Here is a 24,142-nt window from a genome sequence, read left to right on the forward strand (position 1 = left end):
ATCTGGCACGTCTAGTGAGATAGCTGAATGAAAATATTTCAATGAAAAGACACACCGAAAGCGAACAGCATTTGGGTTGGGTTTTGGTGAAGAGGATGTGGCGCGGATGGTACGGTTGATTAAATTGGCAAAAGAAATATCTAAGAGCTTATCATACTTGTCACCAAAACTTTGCGAAAGTGCAGTTTTGTCCTGGCTGTAAAGTTTGACGTGTGAGACGCTGCACAGGTTGATGGGACGGGACGGTTAGCGAACATTTTCAACTTCTTTTAAAAGTGTCCCCAATCATTGGGATGGCTTGAATGTGTGACAACATATGATAACTTATTGAAGGACACGTACATTTGTAGCCAATGATAGCATACTAAGAGTTACTATGAAGAGGAGTACAATTTAAACTTATTCCAAAGGTATGGCAAGCTGATACTTAAACTCACTTTGTTTAAAGAGAACAAATGGCTCGTAATTTAGATGTTAGAATAGAATTGTTGGAAGTCATCTAAATACGATTGCCTCATGAGTTCTTAGTGTGCTCTTGAATCTATGCCATATCACGTTATATGTCATTTAATAAACTAACAGCACAACTAATACATTTCGTATGTTTATATTCTTGTGCAGAGCTGACAAAAATAGTTAATTAATATGGAAATAATTGAGAAGTTTTATCTTACAAACATTTAGTAAACTTATGGTTATTTTCAGATTTTTGAGAGCAAGCATTTTAAGCGATTTGTCAAAATATGACGTCATTTTAACGGATGAATGTCGCTATGATAATTCACAATTTTTTCAAGCAGATGACGCCATGATAGATATATTCTACTGAAGGAATTTTCAGAATTTCGATTCTGCTTGGCTCGTTCCGTTCCTGGTCAAATTGAAGGTTCGATTTTAACCTCAATTACTTTTTTCATTCATTCATTACACAAACACAAAATCTTGTACCATCGTCTTTTTCCGCTAAAAAACTTTACTGCGACTAATTTCCTCAGCCGTACCCCTAATTTTCGTGTCTTTGCTATAAAGATATGATGTCGGTCAATATAAGGTGTTTGTTTGTGGTTGCAAAAAAGGTATTTTTCAGTAGTTATGCCTGCTCTTGCAATAATCAACTAACGTTATTGTGCCCGCTTATTTTTCATTGCCGCACTTGGATAAATTACGATAGAAGGTTGATTTTACTTACATTTCTTAATCTTTTATTATTAACTTATTTTTTGTTGTATTGTCTGCACCTTTCATTACATCTAAAATTCTCAATAATATCAATTCAATATTTTTTGTCTAGCTTCTCTCCAGCTTTCCAAATAGTGAATTATAATCTATATCGAAAAATTACCTTTTTTGCATATACCCTTATCACAATTATTCGCTCCATATTTTATACCGACTTAGGATCAAAATTTCGGAAGGGTCAATGTAAGAAATTTATGTTCTTATTCTTAAACCACATTTGTGTATCCGTGCTCGTGTGGATACTGGCGTTCTGTTGCTGTCAGTAAGAGCAAAACGCATGGTAGAAATAACTAAAAATTTACAACATTCCTTTTTTACAACCCCAAACAATCACCTCCTACTGATCGATATCATATATTTTGAAGATGTAGCAAAGACACGAAATTTAGCGGTGCGGCTATAGAAACAAGAAGCAGTGTATTACAAGTTTTGAAAAAATGTTTTGTTGAAATCTTGTTTTGTTCTTATTGGTAGTAGATTGACGAGAAATGGAATTTTTGCTCTCCTGTTATGCCAAAATGAACCTACAAAAATACACAAAATAAAATCCAAACACAACTTCACCCCATGCCATTAATGATGCCAATCATCCCGAAAAACGGCAATACAAATATCATTTCGATTCCCAGCAAAAAGGGACAAAAATCAAACTAACATGCCGAAAATAGTACAGAAAAGGGCAAACATGGCTAATTGTTGAACCGAATAAGAAAAACCCAAACACGCATGCTACCCAGAACCGAGAACGGGTCGCTGGACAGTGTGATCCAATTTGCCATTCAATCAACCGTTCGGTGATGGAAAAAAGGTCCCGGCTAACTATTGCTCGGAATCAATCCGACGGTCCGACGGTTCGATAGCAAGCGCAAAGGCTAATCCCATTACGGGTCAAATGTAGCGCTCGCAGTTCGACCATCGTTATCGACGGTCGAGAAAAGAAAAAAGAAAGTGACAAGACGAGAGTGAGTGAGTGGACAAAAAAGACCCCCGATAGATCTGAATGTGAACAGACTGACAAAGCTTCGTCGCGTTACGCGCAGCAGGACGGCAAACACTCATCCAGCAGCTAGCGCTGCCAATGGTCCGTTACGGGGGGGGGGGGGGGCCGGGTGGGCAACGATTCAAATCGAACCCAAGATGACGAGCAGGGCGGTGGCAATCGTTAAAGACAATTTGATTTACTGGGATGATTTCTTTTGTTGCGCGGCCAACCCACCGAACGCGCCCCCTGCAGTAGTTTCGTTGCCGTTTCGGGCCGCCAGCACCGATGATCCTAATTCTATGATTCCGCAAACGCAAAGCTCGACCATATCCTTGGCAGGGCTAATAATGGTGAGTTGGAGAAAACGGGGCAAAAGGAACGATTTGTGTACGAATTTTTGTGGCTAATTTTCGACGACAGAAGTAAATTGAGTGAAAATTGCAATAAAACTGACATCAAAAGAACATTAAGCATAAATTATGCTTTTCGCGTAGCGGCGGGGAGGATCGTCCACTCCCCCAGCTCCCATCCAATCCATTACACAGTACGTACCTTAGTGCCCGGCTGAGCTTGTCGTAGTTCATGTTCGGTTTTGACTTTCGCTCACCCCAGCGTCTGGCCACCTCGTCCGGATCGGTCAGCTTGAACTCGCCGTTCGTACCCTCCCAGGTGATGCAGGTGGCGTTGGTAGAATCGCTGAGCAGCTCGAGCAGAAACTGCCATAGCTGTATCTGTCCAGAACCTTAACGAGAAAACAAGAAAAAGAAAGTATATTAGTAAACGGTGCCGGCGATCACTATAATGATGATGGCGGAAGGTTCCTTAGGTTCGTTTCTAGTGCACATTAATCATCCACCTTCCAGGAAAGAACCGGTTGCACACACACCGGGTGAAGAAAATGGTTAAAAAATTACCAGAAAATTAGAACGACTATGTTCACTAAGTGGTTACACTTTGTCCTTGTGTGTGTGTGTGTGAGTGTACTAAGAATAAAACAAGCTGGAACATACATCACCAGCAATACTCCCACTCGCCCGCGCTCGACAAGTGGTTGATGATTCAACAAGCATTTTAGGCATTTGGGCGTATTACAACATATTCATAATACGCCCGTAAATTTACCACCAAGCGGGTGGTAGAGTTTCGCGAAAAAAAAGGAGGAAAACAGGGGGAAAAAACATTACCTAACTTCCCGAAACGATCAAAAAACGTTCATCCCGTATCGTAGCGAAGGGGACCGGGACACATTAACGTTTGCGATGTCAGCGAGGTGAAGGACGAGCGGTGCCGCGACAACCATACGGCAGCACTACAACAAAGGGCTAATTATCATAACATCATCAATAATAACACCCACCCAAGCCCAAAAAAGACCATGGTGCGTGGTCTAAGCGAACCCTCGCCTTTGTACGGGTAGAATTTAGCAACCCTACCGAGAGGTGTGGAAGAAACCCGGGATTCTCCGGGTGCCTATCGAGGGATTTTCCCTCAGATTTAGGCTGCATGGGTTTTCGGTCACATTCGGTCGCATTCAATCTGTGCGGATTATGTGATTCATCATTAGTAAATCGGTATGTTCGATGTGTTTTTATAGCCTACGCACCGGAACGGGGGAGGTAGTTTGTTTGAAATATCTGGGCGATAAATAGGATGGTGCTTGTAGTTAGAAAGGGCAAACTAGACACAAACAGTGATTTTTCTGATGCGATGTCCTGCTGCGAAAAGAATTGTGAAGATTTATTTTGATTTTGATTCAGTTTTTGTTTTTTTTCGAGGGTGCTTAATTTGTTTCCAGCTATCGAAACGTTATTGAACGTAGGTAAATATGTCTTCTTGATAGGGTCCTTTAGCTAAACTACGGTGCACTGCTAGACTTACGATATCATTAGGAGTTTATTTCGCTCCCTCTAGCACTGCAACATACTCAAATCAATAAGTGTCTTATGTGTTTAAAACCAAAGCGATAGTATTTCATGAGAATCTGTGCAATTCCCTGTCAAAACTCAGTAAATAAGCTCTATAAACCATGTACTTTGCCAAAGTCAACTCAAAGAAAAAATGATTTTTAAATAGTACAAGCCGAAAATCTCAATTTGAATTGCATGTTAAATATTCTGACAAATATTCCACAGTTTTGGGAATAAACTAACAAAGGATAGGCCGTCAGCACGATCTAAAAACCATGTTTCAAGTGCTTACATTGTTTTGAACCACAAGGTTTTAAGAATCTCCAGTTATAAAAGCAGATTAACATGCCAACAAACAACAAAATTGTATTCCAAAGAGTAAACTCATGCCAATATATTTCTGTTCAATTTCATAGATTTAAGCAGGGTTTATAATGCTTTAATTTTTTCTGAAATAATTCATTGTTTTGGTCTACTGGACAACTGAAAACTAGATTTTAAACAATATTTTTTTATTCACAATATTTTTATTACCAAAAATCCTCCAAAATCTTATTAGAACATCTTTTCTGTTCAACTGTTCTGTTCTGTTCATATCTCAGATCAATAGACGTTTAATTAATGAATTTGGGATGGATCTTTATAGATTTTAGCTATTGATTTGTAAAGGATGCCCCGTGCTGTACAAGACTCAACGTAGATCTGTTTCCCATCCTAAATCGTATACTGGTATTGTCGTTTGATCATACAATTGCAAACAAGATTTTAAGGGAAAAGAAAGGATATTGAACATAGAAAACTTTGTAATATATTGTACTAAAAACTGCATTTAGCGCCATCTGTCAGCATTTAAAAGATACAATCGCGATGCGTAAAGGCTTTAGTATTCAGAAATTTACACACCACCATTAAAACTTTTGGCAAATAAAAGGTTGTTATAAATAATACCCACTTTCTTCCACTTTCATTGATAGTATATCAATTGTTTCCCCACCATCCATGGGTTATAATTAACACCTCCATTAAAATCAGGCACGAGCAAAAGGCAACCAAACGACACCGCAAACGAACACCATCCGTACGGAACGGATCCGGACGGTTTCCGTGGTACCGCCAAACGGACCCGCGCGACCCCCTTTTGGTGGGCATGGGTCGAGCTGCGCTCCCTCTGATTAAATTTGTTGCCGGTTTCCGATCATTTCACACCTTTTTCCGTACCTTCCTGTTGCCTTGACCGCCCATTTCCTCCTACTTGTTGTACGGACGGGGTTTTATTTAGTGTCTAACTGGACCAGCTGGCCCGTCCAGCTAACGGGGCAAATGTAGATGTGCGTTTCTATGTGTGTGTGCTGCGGTGGGCGATAAGGGCTTTCGGAAGAAGCAAAAGTAACGACCCCCTGTTACCGGTTCGGGTGGTCCTATTTTTTGTTGTGCCCGGTTGCATTGTACGCTGGTCCCGGAACTGGTCTTTGTTGGAATGGATCTTTCGAGTGAATCGATTCGACCATCACCCCCCTAGGACGAGGAGCAGTATGGGGGATTTCAGGTCAAGTGTTACTGGGTCATCTGTCTTCTGGTACAACCGGCTGACCGGTGAGTGTGTGGCTCGACTCTTGTTCTTGAGGTCCCTATCCTCTACAAAGGGAGCCATGCTGGTGGGATGTTGTTGTTTCTTGCTTTATTCGTTTGGGGGGTTCGTTATGTTTGCTTCCTGTTGCCTGTTGTGTCGGTGCAGGTTATATCCCTTTCGACCACGCAAACGCTGGACCACCCTTCAGTACACATACGTCCATCTTTGCTTCCGTGTTGGCCACCGAGCGGGCCGAGTCGTTGAGGTTGTGTACTATTTTTATTTCTTTATTATCGACTTATACCCGACGGCAAAGCAACGCGAGCTACGTACACGGTGACACGCAAAGCGGGACCTCCTACGCGGCTCTGCCGAGCAGACCATAAACATAGGCACACTACTACAGCGAATGTAACGACTTGTAGGAAGAATGAGCCGACTGGCACGGGGCACACCGTGATGATAAGATCTAGTGAACACGATTCACTTTCAACCCCGGCGTGGGCTGCCCCGCTGGCGTAAGAAACGGGCGGAAAAATGGACCAAAAGAAGGTTCCGGCCCATTCGAAGGACGCCTTGTGCTGTGCGCCGTTGTGGAACGGCCAAGCGATAAAAGGGAGCGAAAAGGAATGCCTTCTTACACGGCGATCAGACATCGAGTTTACTTGCCGGTGGTGGTCGTTGTTGGACATCGGTGCGTTGTGGGCTCTCGGGTGGAAGGGGAGAAGGGAACCGATTTCCGAGAATTATTGTAGTGAGACATGCGAGGGCAAAATTTTACCATGGCACTGGAGTCTTTCCCTATGGTCGAAAGGGGGGGGGGGATGGCAAATAAGATCGTCTTGAATCGAGGACTGATTTAAGACTTCCTGCCACTGCCCGGTGGATTTAGTTTAAAAGGATTGCATGAACGAGCGCGGTGCGTACCGTACACCGGCAGGCTTGACCATGGGCGGCCTTTCTCGTACTGAAGCAACTGTGAGGTGCAACGCATTGTTGCGAGTGTTGAATTATGCTTTGTGTCAGTATTATCATATTTTCCTGAAGTTTGTTGGAAAAGATAGTGCATGATCTATTATATAGCTTAGTCCAGCTGAGCTTTGAGAGTTAGTTAACAATATAATTACTTTTTAGCAATCCATTAGGATGGATTGTGCTTAAAATATACAAGATAATAGTTTTTTCTTGTTCAGTTACAGAATTAACAACAAGAACATATACATCTTCCTACTAATCAATACTTTTAGCACATTAATAAGGCGTCAGGTGGCTCCATCTACCGGAAATTAAACAGTACTATCATTGTTTTAGTAGGGTTCGATCATCAGATTGAATACTAAGCAGCGAATAGTAAACTAATATCGAAAATACTTCTGATTTCTAAATGTCTAATCAACTAGCAAGCAAATCGAAATAATTCAGAAGACATTAATACGTACAAATAATTCTAAACTATTACAACGCAACTATTTAGATCATTTAAAAAATTAAAATATGTACCCCAACTACAATTCAAAAACACAACTCGTTTCACTGATATCTTCTCGAGATATCGTCTAGAAATTGTAATTGATTATGCGTAATGTCAGGCCTTCTAAAATTCTAAAAATTAAATTAATAAAACAACGTTCCTAAAGCCTGAATATAGAAACAAAGCTTTTTGAATCAAAACATTAAGGCCGGGCTACATTGACCGTACTCGCAGGTGTAATTTTGATTTTCACTAGCGCATCTGGCGGCGGCTGGTGGAAGCTTTTTTTCATCTTCAAGGGAATGGTCGTGTTGGATCTCAAAGATAATTAGTTTTTTCACCGTTTTTTGATGCGAAAACTGCTGTAATACTTGCACAACATATTTATCTATCAATTACAAAGCTTTTCCAGTCCATTTAAAGTAAAAAACATGGAAAAATAACGTATTTTCGGAAGCGGCTCCAAATTGTTTGGCAAAATGCTTCGGTCAGCCGCCGCCAGGAGCGCTAGTGAAAATCAAAATTACACCAGAGAGTACGATCAATGTAGCCCGGCCTTTAAACGACAAAAGAGAAAAAATACCAAAACCAGTATTTTCCTCCGCCTAACAAACAATCAAAGTGCAATGAAGGGTAAAAAATCCTTCACTAAAAGCAATGAATCATTTCAATGTGACATCGAAACGAAAAACATTTGCCAACAAACACCGTGACGCTGTAATTCGCACCATACCGCGATTGCTTTCTCTATTAGCATATCCCACAGCCAGGCCCTTTACCCCCCGCATTTGTTCTATTTCAACGCATTTTCCATGGTAATGGCAATGTTTTTTATACGCCATTTTGTACAGCAAATCCCGTACACCTTCACACTCATCCCCAAACGCCTTCTGCCCGCGGCTCAGAGGGAGCTAATTACGCGAACGTGGGGTTTCGTGCAGAATGTTTTGTTTTTCTTTTCTCCCATTTTGGAATAGCGCGCGGCTGGAACGTAACCTCGCGTTACACACAAACAACACGCGGCCAGTCTCAAAACGCTTGCAAAACGTTACGCTGTTAGTATGTGAGAGTGTTTTTTTCGTTTTTTTTTACAAATTTTGCCCTGCCAACCATCATCGCCTCAAAGCCTGGGTGTACTACTAGGCGGGTGGAAAAATGGTCGAAAATGGATTGGCCCCACCACCACACAAGAAAAGCGGGCACCATATTGGAAAGCGTGGCTTGCTGGCGCGCGCAAACCATGGAAATGGTCGCGCACACTCGCACCGGAAATTTAATTAAACGCTTTGTGTTTCTTGCCTTTATTTACCTATTTTTTTGCTGTCGTTTTCTGCCAGCGTAGGCCAGCCATTTGCCATTTGCCTTTTGGCCATCATTTTCCTTCATTTGCCGCTAGCTTTGGAGCCAAATTTTAAGCGGCTTCAGCGTAAATATATTAATAAACACGTAGCGAATGTACACGGCTCTCGGGTGCCAGCTTGAACTGTGTGGTTCCAGAGGGGGGGAATTATTGTTCATATTCCATCACACTCTTGGTTGGTTAAGCAAGCGAAGAGAACAACAGATCGGTCCAGCATTCATATTCCCATTTCTTTTCTGCTCGAAATGCCGGAACATCGGAAGGATGCAATGTTAAAGCAGTGGCAACCCCCGACCACGGTAGCTTATTATTCGTGGTTTTGTGCCATCGTTTTTCACTCCTTGCTGATGAATTAAAGTTGAGATAGGAGCAAACAATCCTGCTTACTCGCTCACTGCTGTGTGGTTTGTGCGAATCAGTACGTGTGTTTGATGCTTCAACATTGTCAGCTTCGTACCTCTGGCTCCATCTTATGGTAATATTATCTTTCCACTCTCTCTCTCTCTTTTTGTTTTCTCATCTGTGTTTTGTTTTGCATTTATTTGTTCTTTCATTTACACAAATTTCAACTGCATTTCCAACGCCGGCAGGCATCTGCGACGGCGAATGGCTTCCGGTTTCCCTTCGGTCCACAGTTCCGGCCCCGGGCATCAGTGGCAACCGGAGCTTGTGTGACTTTTGCCGGCTAATTAGTTTCCTTGAGCGGTTGCCGCACGAAAAGTGCTAATTAGTGTCGCCCACATGGAAACGGGCGTCCAAGGAAAATGTTGGCGGTTGGGAAGAGGAAAGAGATGGTGGTGAAATTATTTTCCCTTTGAGACGGGAAATTTATTTTTTAAGAGTAGACTATTTTATACTCATTTTTTTAAACTTTTGTTGTCCTTGTTGGTAGTCGAAATAAATATCCTATCTAGCATTTGTTTTGATGTGTGGCATCGAGTTTATTATTTACTTAAGTTAATTATTTGAACATCGAGTTGAGCGTAATTTTGTTAGTAATTTAGTGTAACCGTAGGTTTTTTTTAATTTAATTTGATCATTTGTAACTATCTACAGCTACAGTTTAATAATGTTTCTGATTTTTAATCAGTGAAAAATGGAAAAGCTCACTTAGTGTAGTGTAGTGATTATTTACTTTAGTGCTCGCATAATATTAGTATATTTTTATTCTAAAAAGTTCTTCAAATCAACGAAACTGGAGGAATCTGTTTATACATTCATTTTTTTAACTATCAACGGCTTAAGGATGTGTTTTGCTTCTTGTTCTATTCTATGACATCATAACCTTCGCGATTCATACCGGCCTATACAAACTTCCGAGACTTATTTAGTACCACGCAGCTGGATATTGCGTCCTTGCTACGACTGGACGGTCTATACGAGGCGTAAACCAATGACGGGCATGTAAGTAAGTCCTACGAGGTGTGTTTGATATTGAGCGCATTTGTAGGCTAGTGTGATTACATCAAGTGTTTCTATATGTTATTACGGGGCTGATTAAGGTTAATACATAACTACTTTGCTACTAATCACGTACTAAAAACAAACCAATTGCTTAGTAATTGTATAGTCTTCAGACTGTTTTCATATGAAAATATCAACAAAATTTTCTTTTTTAAATAATTTAAACTCAGTTTTTCGTATCATGAATGCATCTAAATTGCCAAATCATTTGACAGTGTGTATGATCTTCAGCTCTTGATCCTTAAATGTACAGTGTACTACAGTATTTTCCCTTCACTCAGATAAATGTCTTTCCTTCCTATTGCCAGCAGGTTTAACCTTGCCCTTTAACACCGCTTCGTAATTGCTGACCGTAAGTCAATTTTAAAGAGACCAACAATTCCCCTCGCATTTGTGCAGCATGACACCATGAGTTTTAGCCTTAAAGTCGATGAATATTTCATGAGTGCCAAAAGAAAACACGAGAAAACTCCAAATCCCCTAGTACCCATTCGTTCCGGGTTGGTGATGGTGTGTTTGGATAAAAAACCGGTACCGGTCAAGAGTCACTGCCAACACCACCCGGTCCAGGACATGGGTTGCACACAGTCGGTCTGTCTGTGCGGGTACGTATGATTGCCCGGTGTAGATACCCCCCTAAGTACACCCGGTTCCGGTTCAATTCGTTCCAGTGCCCCGTGAGTGGCGGGAGGTCTTGAAGCAGAACGAGCCGAGGATCACCCAGACACCTTTAAGGGGACAGTGGACCGGGAAAGAATAGATGGAAAAAGGGACAGAGAAGAAATAATAAAACCAGAGAGAGAAAGAGAGACAGTGTGTAGACAACGAAACGCAGGTCCGATTTTTCCCTCATTCCAGGACGTATGTTTACCGTTCCATTTGCCGTGCAAATAGTGGAGCCAAATTGGTGTCCTGGGATTTTTATCTCGACAGGAGCCGTAACATACACGCGGCACGAGGCACCTTTAGTTTTCGGTGCGGGCACACGACCCTCCCCGTTGCAGGCAAGCTTACGGCTCAACCCTCATGCGAAGTGAGATTTCTCACCTCACACGGGAAGCAGGGTTTGGCAGGGTCTCGTGTAATTGACCGGTGCACCCAGCGCCGCTCGGAAAGGTAAAACTCGGGAACATTTTTTCCCTTCCCTTCCCTAGGTTTGGTTCAATAGGGTGTTAAAAAAAATCTCAATCAAACAATTTAGGTGAGGCGAAGGTGAGGCGAAAAACTGGTAGACACACACAAACGCATACGCCAGGGCTATGGACAATCGCACCCCATTCATGCTGACAGTGCGTTACAGAACAGCCAAAGTCTTGCGTTCTTTTTGCTGCTGCTGTCTTGCATTTATTCATGATTCATTGTGGGTCGATTGTTTTTAAGAGAAACAAATTAATAAGAGCAGTGTGTCTGTTGGTGTGTGTGAGCAGGGCGCCAACTGCAGCAACGTTTTAGGAAAACAATGAACGGAAAGGATAGCGGAAAGTTGTATTCGGCTAGGGAAAGGGGAGCGAAAAGTCGAACGCACCAACCCGTGACGACGTTTTGACACGTGTTGGTTACAATACCGGGGTTTGATTGCACCTCGGAACGCTCGGCAGCGGAGTGGGGGGTGACTTTTTACACTTACACGCGTGCCCCGGCGTTCGATCTTCGGGTTTCGATAAATAATAATAATGTGTGCCGGTATAGGCAGGGTGAGCATAATTTGCTTACCAAAAGGCTAAACGTTTTACAAGGCAACCGTGGTGGGAAGTTTTTGAAATCGGGTTTCTTGGCCAGTTTTCGAGAGTTTTGAAAGTACGCAAAACGATCAACACAGTAAAGGCAGGCAGTTAACACACCCATTAGAGGCATTAGAACTGGGAGTGAGTGTGGGTGTGTGTGTGCGTTCGCTCATTGTTCCCCATGTTGGTGCACTGCGCTGTGATTAGAGCATTGATTGATGCGTGCGCGGGTGTTTTGCGGGTTGTTGCGGAAGGGAAATTACATCGCCGCACTGTACGCAAGGGTGCAGTATTTGGTGGAAACACATTGTATGTTTTGCGCATGATGCAGTAAAGTTCGGTGAACGGTTATTGATTGTGAGCTCGGGAATTGGGTGAAATCACTCCGTAGCATGCCTTATTGAATGTCTGAAATGTTACAACATTGTCGATCAATCGCTCAGAAACGGCAATTCGTTAGGTTCCAACAGTTTTCGACAGGTCTATTCAATTGATGAAAAACTTAATAAAATAGTATTCGACTATTTTGGTAAGTGCATCTACTTAAACTGAGGGTAGAGCCTACATGTACTGTGGTTGTTATCATTTTTATTTATTTAAATATTTTCTGACAGAATTTCCTATGTATTTGAGGTCCTTGTCATTTGGGGGATATCATTACCTAGATTATTATGTATAACTTATGAACAGTGCGTAAAAATCTCTTCAATTATACATAATTCTTCGTAGTGATATGTCTAAGACTCAACTATCTATCTGAATTATACTTAGTGTGAAGACTATAGAAATTGTTGCTTAAAGTTGCTGACCACAATAAATTCGGCGCTATGTCACTCGCGATTGGGTGACGCCTTTACTTGCATCATACCTGCGTCCCATCGCAATTTTGGTTGATTTTCAACAGCGTTGGTTGTTAAATTGTTTCCCGGTGTTTCAATAACATTTGGTCCTTCGAACCGGAATTTCACCAAATCACGTAGCTCTCACGCGTCATCTTATCCGAGATTCAAACCGTTGTCTATCTATTCATATGTTCCAGCCACCAAACACACCATGTTGACCATTAACAGAGCTCCAGGTCTTCGTCCTAATGTAACCGAAACACCGCACATGCCATTTATTAATCAGCAATGCTCTTTAACACCGCCCAACGGATGTAACACTTATTCCAGATCATGGCGAACGATCTTAACGATCGCCGAAAAGGCAAAAGGAAGCAATTTCTTAGGAAAACGTTACATCTAACCCAAACCCAAAGAGAATCGAATCCGAATGGTTAGTGAGTGAACAAACTGACCAGCTCCTGTGTTTGACTCACGCTGCCTTATCCTTTACAAGCAGTCCAACATGGCATAAATTATGGTACCCTCACACACATACACACACACCTGCTTTCCTTTCCTTCCGCACAACTAAGCTATGCTAATTTCATTCACCGGCGTTGAAAGGGAACCGAAAAACACGCCGATTCCTGCCGGTCGGACAAATTGATGACTTTTCGTTTTAATGTCAAATAATTTGCTGCTTTCGCCGAGCCGGTGTGCCGTTTGGGTGCGTTGATTAGAAGGGACCAAAAGGGAGGGAGCCCGTGGTGAACAACTAATAGCAAAAAAAGAGGGCAGGAAATCGGTTCATAAGGTGCTCGTGTTCCGTTGGATTAGCGAACACGCCCCGTTGAATAAAACAAAAAAATGCCAGCGAGAACGCTGAACGCAAAATGAATATTTTAACCGGGGTGAAAGAATTTCAACCTCGAAGCTGCGCTTCGATAGTCACGGAGAGCTTGGAGTGAAAGAAAAAAGCAAAAAAAAAAACTCAGAAAAGCGTAAGAACAGCACCACCCAGTAGCGCCCAACGCGGTAATGTGTTTCTAACCCATAAAGGAAGTAGTAATTAATCAACAACAACATCGTTTCTTCGGCATTTCCGCACTAGTTTCCGTACCGGTACCACCTCGGCTCTGTTGCTTTTCCTGTCCCCGGAAGGGAAAACAAATGAGAAAGTGTAGCGAAAAGTGGGAGCGAAAGCAAAGGCAACAAAATCAGGTCTTAATTCGTCCTGACTAGGTACACACACATACCAGCACCAGCAAGTCGGTTGCAGTTCCGGGACGGACAGGGGCGAAAGTGTGCATGCCAAGAAAGGTCATAGGTTTGGCTATGCAAAAGAATCGATTTTTCCAGAACTTTATTTTATGCATACACGCTTTAGGTTGAGTGGTTGAGCACTGAAGCGATTAAACTGTTTGACGGCTCAGAGGCGAGTCTCGTGAGCGTGAGGTTCAGGAAGCTTTCCTGTTTTTAGAACAAGTGTGCAACACTTACCAGAGCTCGCTAATCGACTGCTGGTGGGACCGAACATCTGATATGGATCTGTAACGAGAGGAGAATTTAAAACGATGAATAAAATAAATTGTTTTTAATTTTAAATTTTAAAAAGGGAAATGCCATTTGCACCAACCTCATTATTGTACGACCGAATGATCAATAATTTACCCGCAGCGCAGATAGCGCCATTAATCTGCACCGCACAATGCCGCTCGCAAAAGCATAATTAAAACCCGTCGACAATTTTTACCGTTGAATGGTAATGCTTGTACATTTTTCTCTTTTTGCTTGCATCAATTTGTGTGTTGCGGTGTACACACATCGTCATCATCATCATCATCCATTCCAAAGCCGCACTCGGAGGTGCCATTTTGCGATGTATCTGCATTGTGCTAAAAATGATTAAAAACCGTCCCCGTTGTTGCGACTGTACCGGCCAGACACATCGTTTCCACCGGCACAGCGTATCAAGCGCACAATGGAACGGGAGAAATTAAATATCCTGCCCACGTTTCCTATTGCGTCGTAATGTCCACTACACGCTCTCCTCGCACGGGTATGCGCTATGAAGCGTTTTTTAATTGCAAAATGCCCGGCTGGACGCGAAATGTAAATAATAATGGTTAAATAGTAACAGCAGCAGCAGCAGCAGCAACAGCAACGTCAGGATATAAAAAAAAGAGGAAAACCAGGTAGAAATGCAAAAAAAACAGGTCGTTTGAATGTACGAGTAGTGCACTTTTTCTGTGCAAAACGCCCCGACAATGAAGCTTCCAGTGGGAAAAATTGATCCCACTAGAAGACAGACCCAGATGGTGTGTGACGGTGGTGATGGTGGTTGACACATTCGCAACGCTTGAAATTGAAACAAAAATAACAAAAAAATAAGTACAGAAAACTACATAAGTGAGGAGAAATAAAATACAGACTGAGAAACACACACCCAACAAATATGCAGATTGCACCTCTCCACTGTGTGTCGAAGAACAATAGAATAAACCTTGCTGGAATAAAAGGGTAGCAAAAACGGGCGATGGAGTCTTGAAGGGCGGCAGCTGTGTGGACTACAGCAGTTTGCAGTGCAATTGTATAAAATATTATAGCCCGGCATAATGGACGGTGCACATTTTAACATTCAGGCGACAGCTTTCCGAATGGGCTGTTCTGTCCTGTTGGGTTGGGTTGGTTGGGAACATGGGCAGGAGAAATGGGAGAGTGAAATCAGGACTCCCAAGTGAGCAAAAGATGACGTCGACGGTAAGGTGCATATGAGGTGTCATCGGAAAGAACAGATACACACACCGAAAGGCACCAGCACATCCACTGGTCGTTATACTCGAACGGTTGAATGGAGCAACAATTTGAAGCGAAATCACTACCCCATTGGAGGAATCCTTCACGAGTGAAGAATACTCAACATTGTACATTCGAACACAGCCAAGTCTTGCATAGTGTGCCGAGTACTAAAGTGAACAAAATGAACAAAAAAAAACTTTAAAAAATTATTGAAAAAAGAAGCAAGCCCTGCAAGAGTGTGCGCTCAGATTATTGTAATTCATTTTGCAGCGCTCCCCATTGTGTGCAAATGTGCATCGTGATTTGCATGGTGATTATTATAATTTCTGCAGGAGCGTAAGTAATCGAAGCGATGGCTGGGAGTGGCAAACAGCGCCATCTAGTGTGATTTTTTAGTATTTCACAACAGTAGATGGTGGAGCCGCAGGGGTGCAATTTTTACACTTATTATCAAGCACTTGTGCAGGTACACTTGAAGTATGTTTTTTTTTCAGTTGCTACACTGTATTTTGGTTGCTCGAGCTGTAAAATGCGAAACATGTTACAAGGCACAGCACACACACACTCACTGCTACACAACTCGGTGTACACGTGCAAGTGCACTGTGTGAAAGCGATACAATTTGGTCCACGTGGCTGACGAAGGGACGAGAGTTTCGAGAGTGTCTGTGTATTTCAACCAAGCAGAACAATGAGCAATGTTTTATAACAAATTTTAATGCATTATGATGTACCCATTGTTTGGGCTGCTGTGGCGCGCGCGACAATGCACTCGGTGTAGGGCTGTAAACTTGTAGGGATGCTTTGTTTCGTGTACCGTATTTCAGAGCGAAGGGTGACACGGCTTTTGCTGCTCGTTTCAATTGTTTTTGAATGCCTAAATAAATTTGAATAAAAAATTGTAATGAAAAGTATTTTATGTCAATTGTATGGAAATTGCATAGTTACTTAGTACAGCGATGTTTTTTTAGTACAAATCCTAAATTTGCTCTGATGTGTACTGTAAAACTTTCCCATCAGTACTGTTAATGTTCCTGTTCCTTAAACAAAGTGTTTAAAATCCCTTTATTCCCATTCACTGAGATATTGATTCCAACTTTAACCTTCATCGACTTCTTCCTGGGTGAAAGCTTTTGCTCCCATGAACAAACAGCACTGAACAAACAAACACGGCACACTCCCTGGCGCCGCTAACTGGACCCCCGGGGGAAATAAAACAGGCGTTAAGTCGCCGTAACCAAGACACCGCCCGCCCCGTGGTCAAGTGTGAGTAGGCGAAGTGTAGCGCATGATGAAAAATCATGCCATCAGTTTTCGTTATTAGATTCGGAACCGCTGGCACGACAATCGTCACCAAGGGAGCTGATGTGCAACTGACCGGTTGTTTGTCCATCGAATCAATCGCCAGCTTCCCCTCTGTTTGATAAATTCCTTTTGCAAAAAGGTGCCAAGAAGGGCCCGATTGACCCGACCGGTAAAGACTTACATGCAGTTGAATATTTGCTCTTTCAAGAGAAGAGCAATATCTGTTACCTAGGGCAAGTTCTCCCGCAGGGAAGAATTCCTTTTTTCTGTGACAAAACAGCGACAAAACATGGTCCGGCACAGAAGAGAAGTTAAGAATATACCTGTACCGAGCAGAATGCATACCAAAAGGACGGCGCGTGAGCGCGTGATTATTATTCCCTTTTTGCTGTCAAATCCGGCCAAGTCACGCCAGTTTCCGTCCGTGCAGGTTGGCAAAACCAGCAGCGATCAGCCAGCCGCGTCCTGGGCCGGCTTGAGTTAAATGAGTGGAACATTCTACTTCGCACCTGACTGTGTGTGTTTGTGTGCGCGTTTGAAGGGTCCCGTTTTATTCCGTCGGCTTCCTTATTTCCTTGTGATTTCCGTCCACCCTTCCGGCAGGGGTTGGGGCCCGGTACATTGCACACGGTTGCGAACGACGGAGGTCCTCCCGGGGTCAATCGTTTATTGTAACCGTGGCTCTCGAGTCAAGTCGGCTTTCCGACCAACGCGCCCACGGTCTTGAAGGAAAAAAAAAAACAATTGTACAATCCTTTCGCACTCCTTTCACTACCTCACATCGCTATGCGCCACCCAGTAGTAACACTTCCAGTTATTATTAAATATTTTCTCAACTTTTCTTCCTTCTTCCTTCCGTAAGTCGTTAGAGCCCATTAGCCCATGGAGCTCAAGGGGGAGTGTTGCGGGAAGGTGTACCTGGTGGTAAAAACTGACTCGCTTGTAGCACGAGCACGATCACGAATTGTGTTTGTATGTGTGTGCGTGTGTGTGTTAATATGAATTGTTATTTCCCTGGGACATGGTTTTCCGGAGGTCACACACAGGAAACCGAACCGAAAGCAGAACAGGGAGCGAAGTGACGCTTGAGCAGTTCCTTCCGAAGGACCTGTTTTACAGAGTGCACACAAGCACGCTCTCTCTCTCTCTTTCTCTCTCTTTCTTCTCTTTTCCTTCGTCTTGAAATGTTTCCTGTATTCACATTTTCCAAGTCCCACAAGCGAACGCGCCCTGTTGTTGCGCTCTGTTGGAGGACAGAAATGGAGCGAAGGACCAAAAAAAAACCATGCTACCCAAATCAGAAAAAGCCCAGGAAAGGAGAAACGGCATTATCGAAAGGCGTGTGTACCGAGTACAGTAATATAGACATTTCCACAATCGTAAAATTAAATTACACCGTCTTCCGCCCGGGGACCATTTGTTGGAGGAGGTGGCCCGTTTTTGGGCATTGCACCGTGTGTACTTGTCGTTGCCTCGTGGTTTTTTTTTTTGTACTTGTCGTGCCCGAGCTAACTTTTGTGTGTGATAATGGAAATGATTCCACAAGGCTCACTCGTACGTGACACGGCAAGACAAGCCGGAGCATAAGAAGGCTACCCCAGGCCGGGTTGACCTTTAATTGCGTCCACTTTTGCGCACTTTTCTACCGTGCTGCATCTTCAAAGTGCATAATTTAATAATTAATCTCTTGGCGGAGCGGGCACAGCGAGTGCAAGCACAGCCCAAAGATGCGGGAGGCTGGGAAAAAATCTCCAAAAGAAACAAACGAACAAAAACTGCAACCATTGCCATCACTGTTTGCCAAGTTGGTGCGAGCGTAGCGGGCGCAACGGCGCTGAAGCTGCAGAAGGACATAATTATTTAATCATATTTAATGAGTTAAGCAGTGTTCCGGCCTTCCGAGGGGCAAAGTGGGGGGGAAGGTGCAGCGTTTGGCATAATTTGCATATTTTAGCAACGCATCGTGGTCGCTTTTTTAGCTCAAGTGCATGTATGCGTTGGTGGTAGCGGTGGTTGGATTTATATCCCTTCGGAAGGAACTGTAGTTGTGAGGTGCCATAAAAATGGACCCTGTCTCTTACCGTTCCGTCTGGACGGACGGTGTGGCAATTGTCTCAGCTTAATTGCTTGATAGGACGGGAGGAAATGTCGGGGAGGTGGCAAGTTTTATTGTGCTGATTATAAATTCAGTACAAATCAACGCTATATTAGGTTGGAAAAAATGTTGCCTAAAAATAGATTTGGTTGGAAGTTTGACGATAGCATGTACGCTTTAGAATTCGTTATAATGAATTTTAGCAAAAGTTCAGCTCTGTTAGCATTTTTTTCCTAAAACATGATTCATGCTCACAAATTAAGGTGTTTATTCACTTGTTATTGGATCTAAATCATCATAAAATCACGTTACATAGTAAATATTAATAAATCGATGTTAATGCATATTTTTTATCATTTGATCTAAAATCAATCAAGTAAATAAAGTTGTACTAAGAATTGTTTTGTACTAAATTTAACTGTAAGTTTATAAACAACTTGATTATTTTGTGTAGTTTTACGGTAATAAATATATCCATAAAACTATGTTATTAAATTAATAGAAATGTATGGTATGTACCACAAAACTACTGTACAATACAGCCATTTCAAACCTAAAAATCGCCTCCATGCGATCCGGTTCGAAGGACCAAAAACATCAAAATTGCGCGAAATGCAACCCTTTCCCGCCGCTACCGAAACCGTGCAAAATGTGTCCTCCTTACTTTATGATCATTTTGATGAACGAGCCGTATCGAAATCGAAACCGTTTCGCTGTGCTCCAGCCAGGGCAGAAAAATTAGACACAATTTTGTACGCACATCCAAATTCCCATTTCTACGCCGTCTGCATTTGAGATTGTTTATTATGGTTTTAAGGTTTTTTTTCTTCTCTCTCTACTGGCGTTGTGGTTGAAGTGGAGAAAAATCGCAAAAAAGGTAGCCAGCGGTTTCGCGCACGCAAGCGAACACCATAAATTCTAATTCCACTTCCACCAGGCTTATGCGTAACGATCGTCTATTGTTTTGCGTGCATGGCATGCAAACCTCGTAAAGCAGCAACGCCGTATTGAGTGGTTGAAACTTTAAAAGTATTTTAAATTTTGCGAATAAAAAAAAAACAACGTTAGTGTTTTGTGTCACTGCTGCACGGTGCTGCATGGCGCGAAAGCAACAAATCTCCCCACTGCACCCTCATCATCATCATCATCATCATCGATACATTTGTTACCACGTGGAGAAGAGCACGTCACTCGACGGAAGTGTTTGTGTGTTTCGAGTGGTTTTGCGAGTGGGTAGATTTTTCACGTAACGCCGGTAAATGGCAACAACAAAAAAAAACGGACCCAAAATAAACGCAAACGAAAGATTGCGAATCAAAAATGTGCACCGAATGTTGAGGCACCGGAATTGGGATAGGGATTGTGGACCGCAGGTGGGTACGGTTGGTACAAGTGGCTCATGAAACCGTAAGCCGAATAATATATATTCAATTAAGGGCTTCAGTTGAAGGAGCTGCACAGTTTGAATGGGGCCTTTTTTGTCGTTGTTTGGCTCGTGTGGCCCAGGAACGGCGAGCCATTGAAGTGCCATCGAGTGGCATTCGCGGGGTAAATGACGCGGGTTTGACGGGAAAAGCGCTTTTAAGGTTCACGGAGAATCAGAGCATTTTCATGTTTTCATGGCGCTTTTGTCAATTGAGTAGGTGGCTGCGCCTGACATGGTTCGCCAGGGCCTGGCTTTGAAATGTCTCGTTCAGGGTTTTGGTTCGGCGAGCACTTTGTGATCAAATATTGTGACATAAGTCGGAGTGGTTTGTCGGTGGGTTTGAATGGTTGACGAAAAGTTGCGCCTGAACGTGGGATAATTTGAATAGCAGACTAGTTAATAATGATTTTATCATAATCGTAAGGAAAGAACTACTCAAAGTGTTGTAATAAAAGTTGTAAATAGCTTCAGAAAAGGTTTAGTTGTTTGTGCAAACATGTCTTAACACTCGTTTTCTAACACATCACACTCTTTTCTGTACTGTTAATCCTAATTGAAATGTAAATGTTTATTTTCAATGCAATATTTCCAAACATCTTTCGTGTTTACAGTACAGATTATTGACTATTTCGCTTTAAAATTGTGCAAAAAATGTCACTTTTGCACTGGAAAAGTTCTTATTTATTCTTCTAATTAGCATCTGCAGTTCTTTGTAGATGTGCTTAGAGCCTATGAGATTGACATACTCACAAAAAAAAACGAGGCAAGGGTGAGTCAATCACCCAGAGCTCATGTTTATTTATGTGGAAATCTGTTGAGTTGCCCAACATCGATACCCAATAAATTTCTCCTCTTCGGCTTTGTCACAACGCGCTTGAATGACGGTTGAGTTAACACATTCCGCAAAGAAACTGTACTGGGTTACGAATTTTTTGTATTGTTGTCAGATCAATACAATCTGACGGTGCGTACCGGATGTTCCTTTTCTCCAGTTTTTGTTGATGTGTTCCACAAAAAAAGCATCAAACGACCCTTCACAGGGAAAGGATACACTTAATCTGCTTGACTGGTGCGAGATCAACCAAAGGTAGAATATAAAGAGCAAAAGCGAACAAAAGAACCCAAAAATAAAGAAATGGTTGCATTAACATGTGGCATGTTTGCATAGATTTGTGACCGTGATTCTTTGGGTCCTTGTTCGCGTAGAAGCACACATGTGTCACCAATAGGAAGGTGGAACCGACGGAAACATAACCTAACGAACCTACCAGTGCGTGTTTTTTGGGGCGAGGTTTACTCCCGTTTGATGTTGGTTTCTATTTTACAAGGTTTAGATCAAATTTACAAATATTGTCAATCAATGGGGCGTTACGATGATGTCCCATGAATTTAAATATACACTATTGGGATAGTGAAGGCATGGGATTTTTCATCTTAAAGTATCCTCCTTGAATGCCTGACACGTCGTACAATATCATCCCAAAACTACAAGCAATCCATCCCGTTCCATAGCAAATAAGATCAGTTTTCTGGTGGTAAGCTCTATCGATTTCCAAAACAACACCATTACCAGTGCCGATTGTAGCGGCTAGACAATGCCAAAATTTAGCGTTGGACCAGAGAAAACGTAACCCCTGCGAGGGAAAAGCGAATGGACAAACAGAGCCAGCGATAATGAAGTAGGAAAGTTCGCAAACATCCATCGACATCAACCGTAATTAAAAGCGGGTAAGACCAGAAAATGACGGCTGGCCACAACGGAGGCAAATAGTGGCCGCTGTCCATCTCACACGCCCGGTAAAGGTCAAATGATGATGCGTTGATGGGTTTGTTTGCACCGGTCGGTCAAAGTCAATGCAAGTGGCAAGTGAGGGGGGGGGAGAGAAAGACAGGACAGGAAAGACTATACCATAGCCAACAACCTATGGAAAGAGGTAGTAAAGGTCGATTAAGCGTGAGATTACTGGAAACGGTGGGAAGCTAAGATGACTCCAAAGGGGACGTGTTTGGTAGAATGGTTTTGTGAAGCTATTTTGGCTCAGAAGTTGGTATTTCAAGAGTGGATTAAGCGAAGGATGTCTCAAGAATGTCTGAATGAATGTTTGATTTGAAAGTATATTTTGGTAAAGTTTGGTTTAGTGCCGATACCCATGGGAAGCTAGAGTGCCTTAATAACAATGAGTGAGTTTCTCGCAAGACCAACCTTTTTTATGTTTAATTGTTAATCTAAATGACTCTGTCTAGGTTCTTAACTTCAGTAAATAGCCGGACATTGAGAGATCGAATCAGAGTTTAAATAATCATAGTCAATAACATAATCCGATGTTAAAGCAGTTTTACTAGGTTTCAGAAGAAAAAATCTATATTTTAGATATATCTAGACCAGACATGTTAAACATACGGCCCGCGAAGAACTTTGGCAGTTACTTGAATGAAGCAGAAATAGATTGTAAATTGTATGATAAGAAAAACGGGTGTATTAATGTTTATCCACTGAAGAAGAATTTTTAAACATTCAGTTTTAATAGTTTCATTATCGAAGAGTGAAGTAAGTTACACATCATTACTTGTTTGAGAAGGTATAGCATGTAGCATGTGTTTTAGAAGTTATTTCCTGAGAGCACTCTAAAGTCGGACTACCAATATTTTCACCCATTTTCCAACATTGAGGCTTTCTGGAAAGTTCGGAAATCATATATTGAAATACCACTTTCTTCACTTCTTTGATAAGGGTAATCTTGTATTGATTACTGGGTAATGAATTGTATGAGGTCGACTGTAGGCTGGTAGTATCTTTTCCTCAACAAAATGGCCACATCTCTAGCCAATATTTGCCGATATAGTGATACATTTTGATTTATCGTGATTAGCCATTACCGTTATCAAAATACAGCATTTGCACTTCGTGCGTCATTGTGCGAAGGCAATCTACGAGGTTTAAAGAACTGTACTGGTAGCCTGAAATTTAGCAGATATCTGGAGCAATTGAATATGAATTATTCAATTTCCGAGTAGGGATGACCGCCACTGAAGTAAAGTATGAGAAAATTCATGAATTTCATGAAAAGATTTTTGGAGGTTACGAAAACATATAGATAATATTCTAGGTCTAAGAATAAGTCCTTAATAACTTTTGCCGATTTAAAGCATTGAGAAATGTGCTAGAAATGTGTGAGAAAGCAAAAGAATGACTGGGATCAAACACAATCCTTAACAATCCTCAAGAAATAGTCCTTCACTAAGAAATATATTTAATATATTTAATTATTATAAAATGTGTACTCAAAGTTGCTTTCTTGATAGAAACTCTATTGTTTTAAAAGCATAACAGCCCAATCCCTTGAATGTCAATCAAGCTTGGAATATCATTTTCAGAACGACACAGTTCCATTAATGCTCAATTCAAAGGAGCAGATTATAGATGTTATTCTTGTCATCCAGCAGAACTACAAACGCCATGCCACACGACACCGAGATATGGTACCTGACATCTCACCACCCCGGTACCACAATCATGCGCCAATCGTACGAAATCACACGAGCGGAAGAAAAACATTTCTTCACGCAATTGTCAAAAACCCCTGGCCATACCCCCGCCTGTCCAAATCGTTGAGGTGACATGAAAGGATCCAGTTCACTGCATTCAGTATCGCAAAGCCCGTACAGTCTCTTGGTGTATGGTCACGCGGCTGCTAAAAGAACATCGGCAGCACTCTGTGGCAGCACCACCCCGAGGGAACACACACAATCGACCGCCGAACGGAACGTCGTCCGCGCTTTTATTGTTTACAATCAGTGCGAATCATCAAAACCACTTTTTGATCAAAACTCAAATTGAATTTTCCAAACCCAAACCGCGCGTTGTTGACGCGCTTAGAGTACACATCGCGCGGGGCAGATCAGAGGACACCCAGTGTGAAGGTAGCCTCAGGGCAACACTCACACACACTGACACCACATACATCAAAAAGGGCTGC

The 24,142-nt window shown here is 42.2% G+C and overlaps 1 protein-coding gene across 3 annotated transcripts in view; it reads right to left on the reverse strand.

The window, feature by feature from the left end:
* The window catches only part of LOC120951037 (DNA-binding protein D-ETS-3), a 68,199-nt gene that overhangs the window by 8,225 nt on the left and 35,832 nt on the right, over positions 1-24,142 (reverse strand). For all 3 annotated transcript variants that reach the window (XM_049606989.1, XM_040369520.2, XM_040369521.2), the window contains 2 exons: positions 14,042-14,089; positions 2,774-2,963 (listed from right to left, as the gene is read on the reverse strand). In XM_049606989.1, the coding sequence (XP_049462946.1) occupies positions 2,774-2,963; positions 14,042-14,089 (238 nt within the window). The remainder of the gene's footprint in view (positions 1-2,773; positions 2,964-14,041; positions 14,090-24,142) is intronic.

This window comes from Anopheles coluzzii, chromosome 2 (assembly GCF_943734685.1).
Source record: "Anopheles coluzzii chromosome 2, AcolN3, whole genome shotgun sequence".
NCBI lineage: Eukaryota > Metazoa > Arthropoda > Insecta > Diptera > Culicidae > Anopheles > Anopheles coluzzii.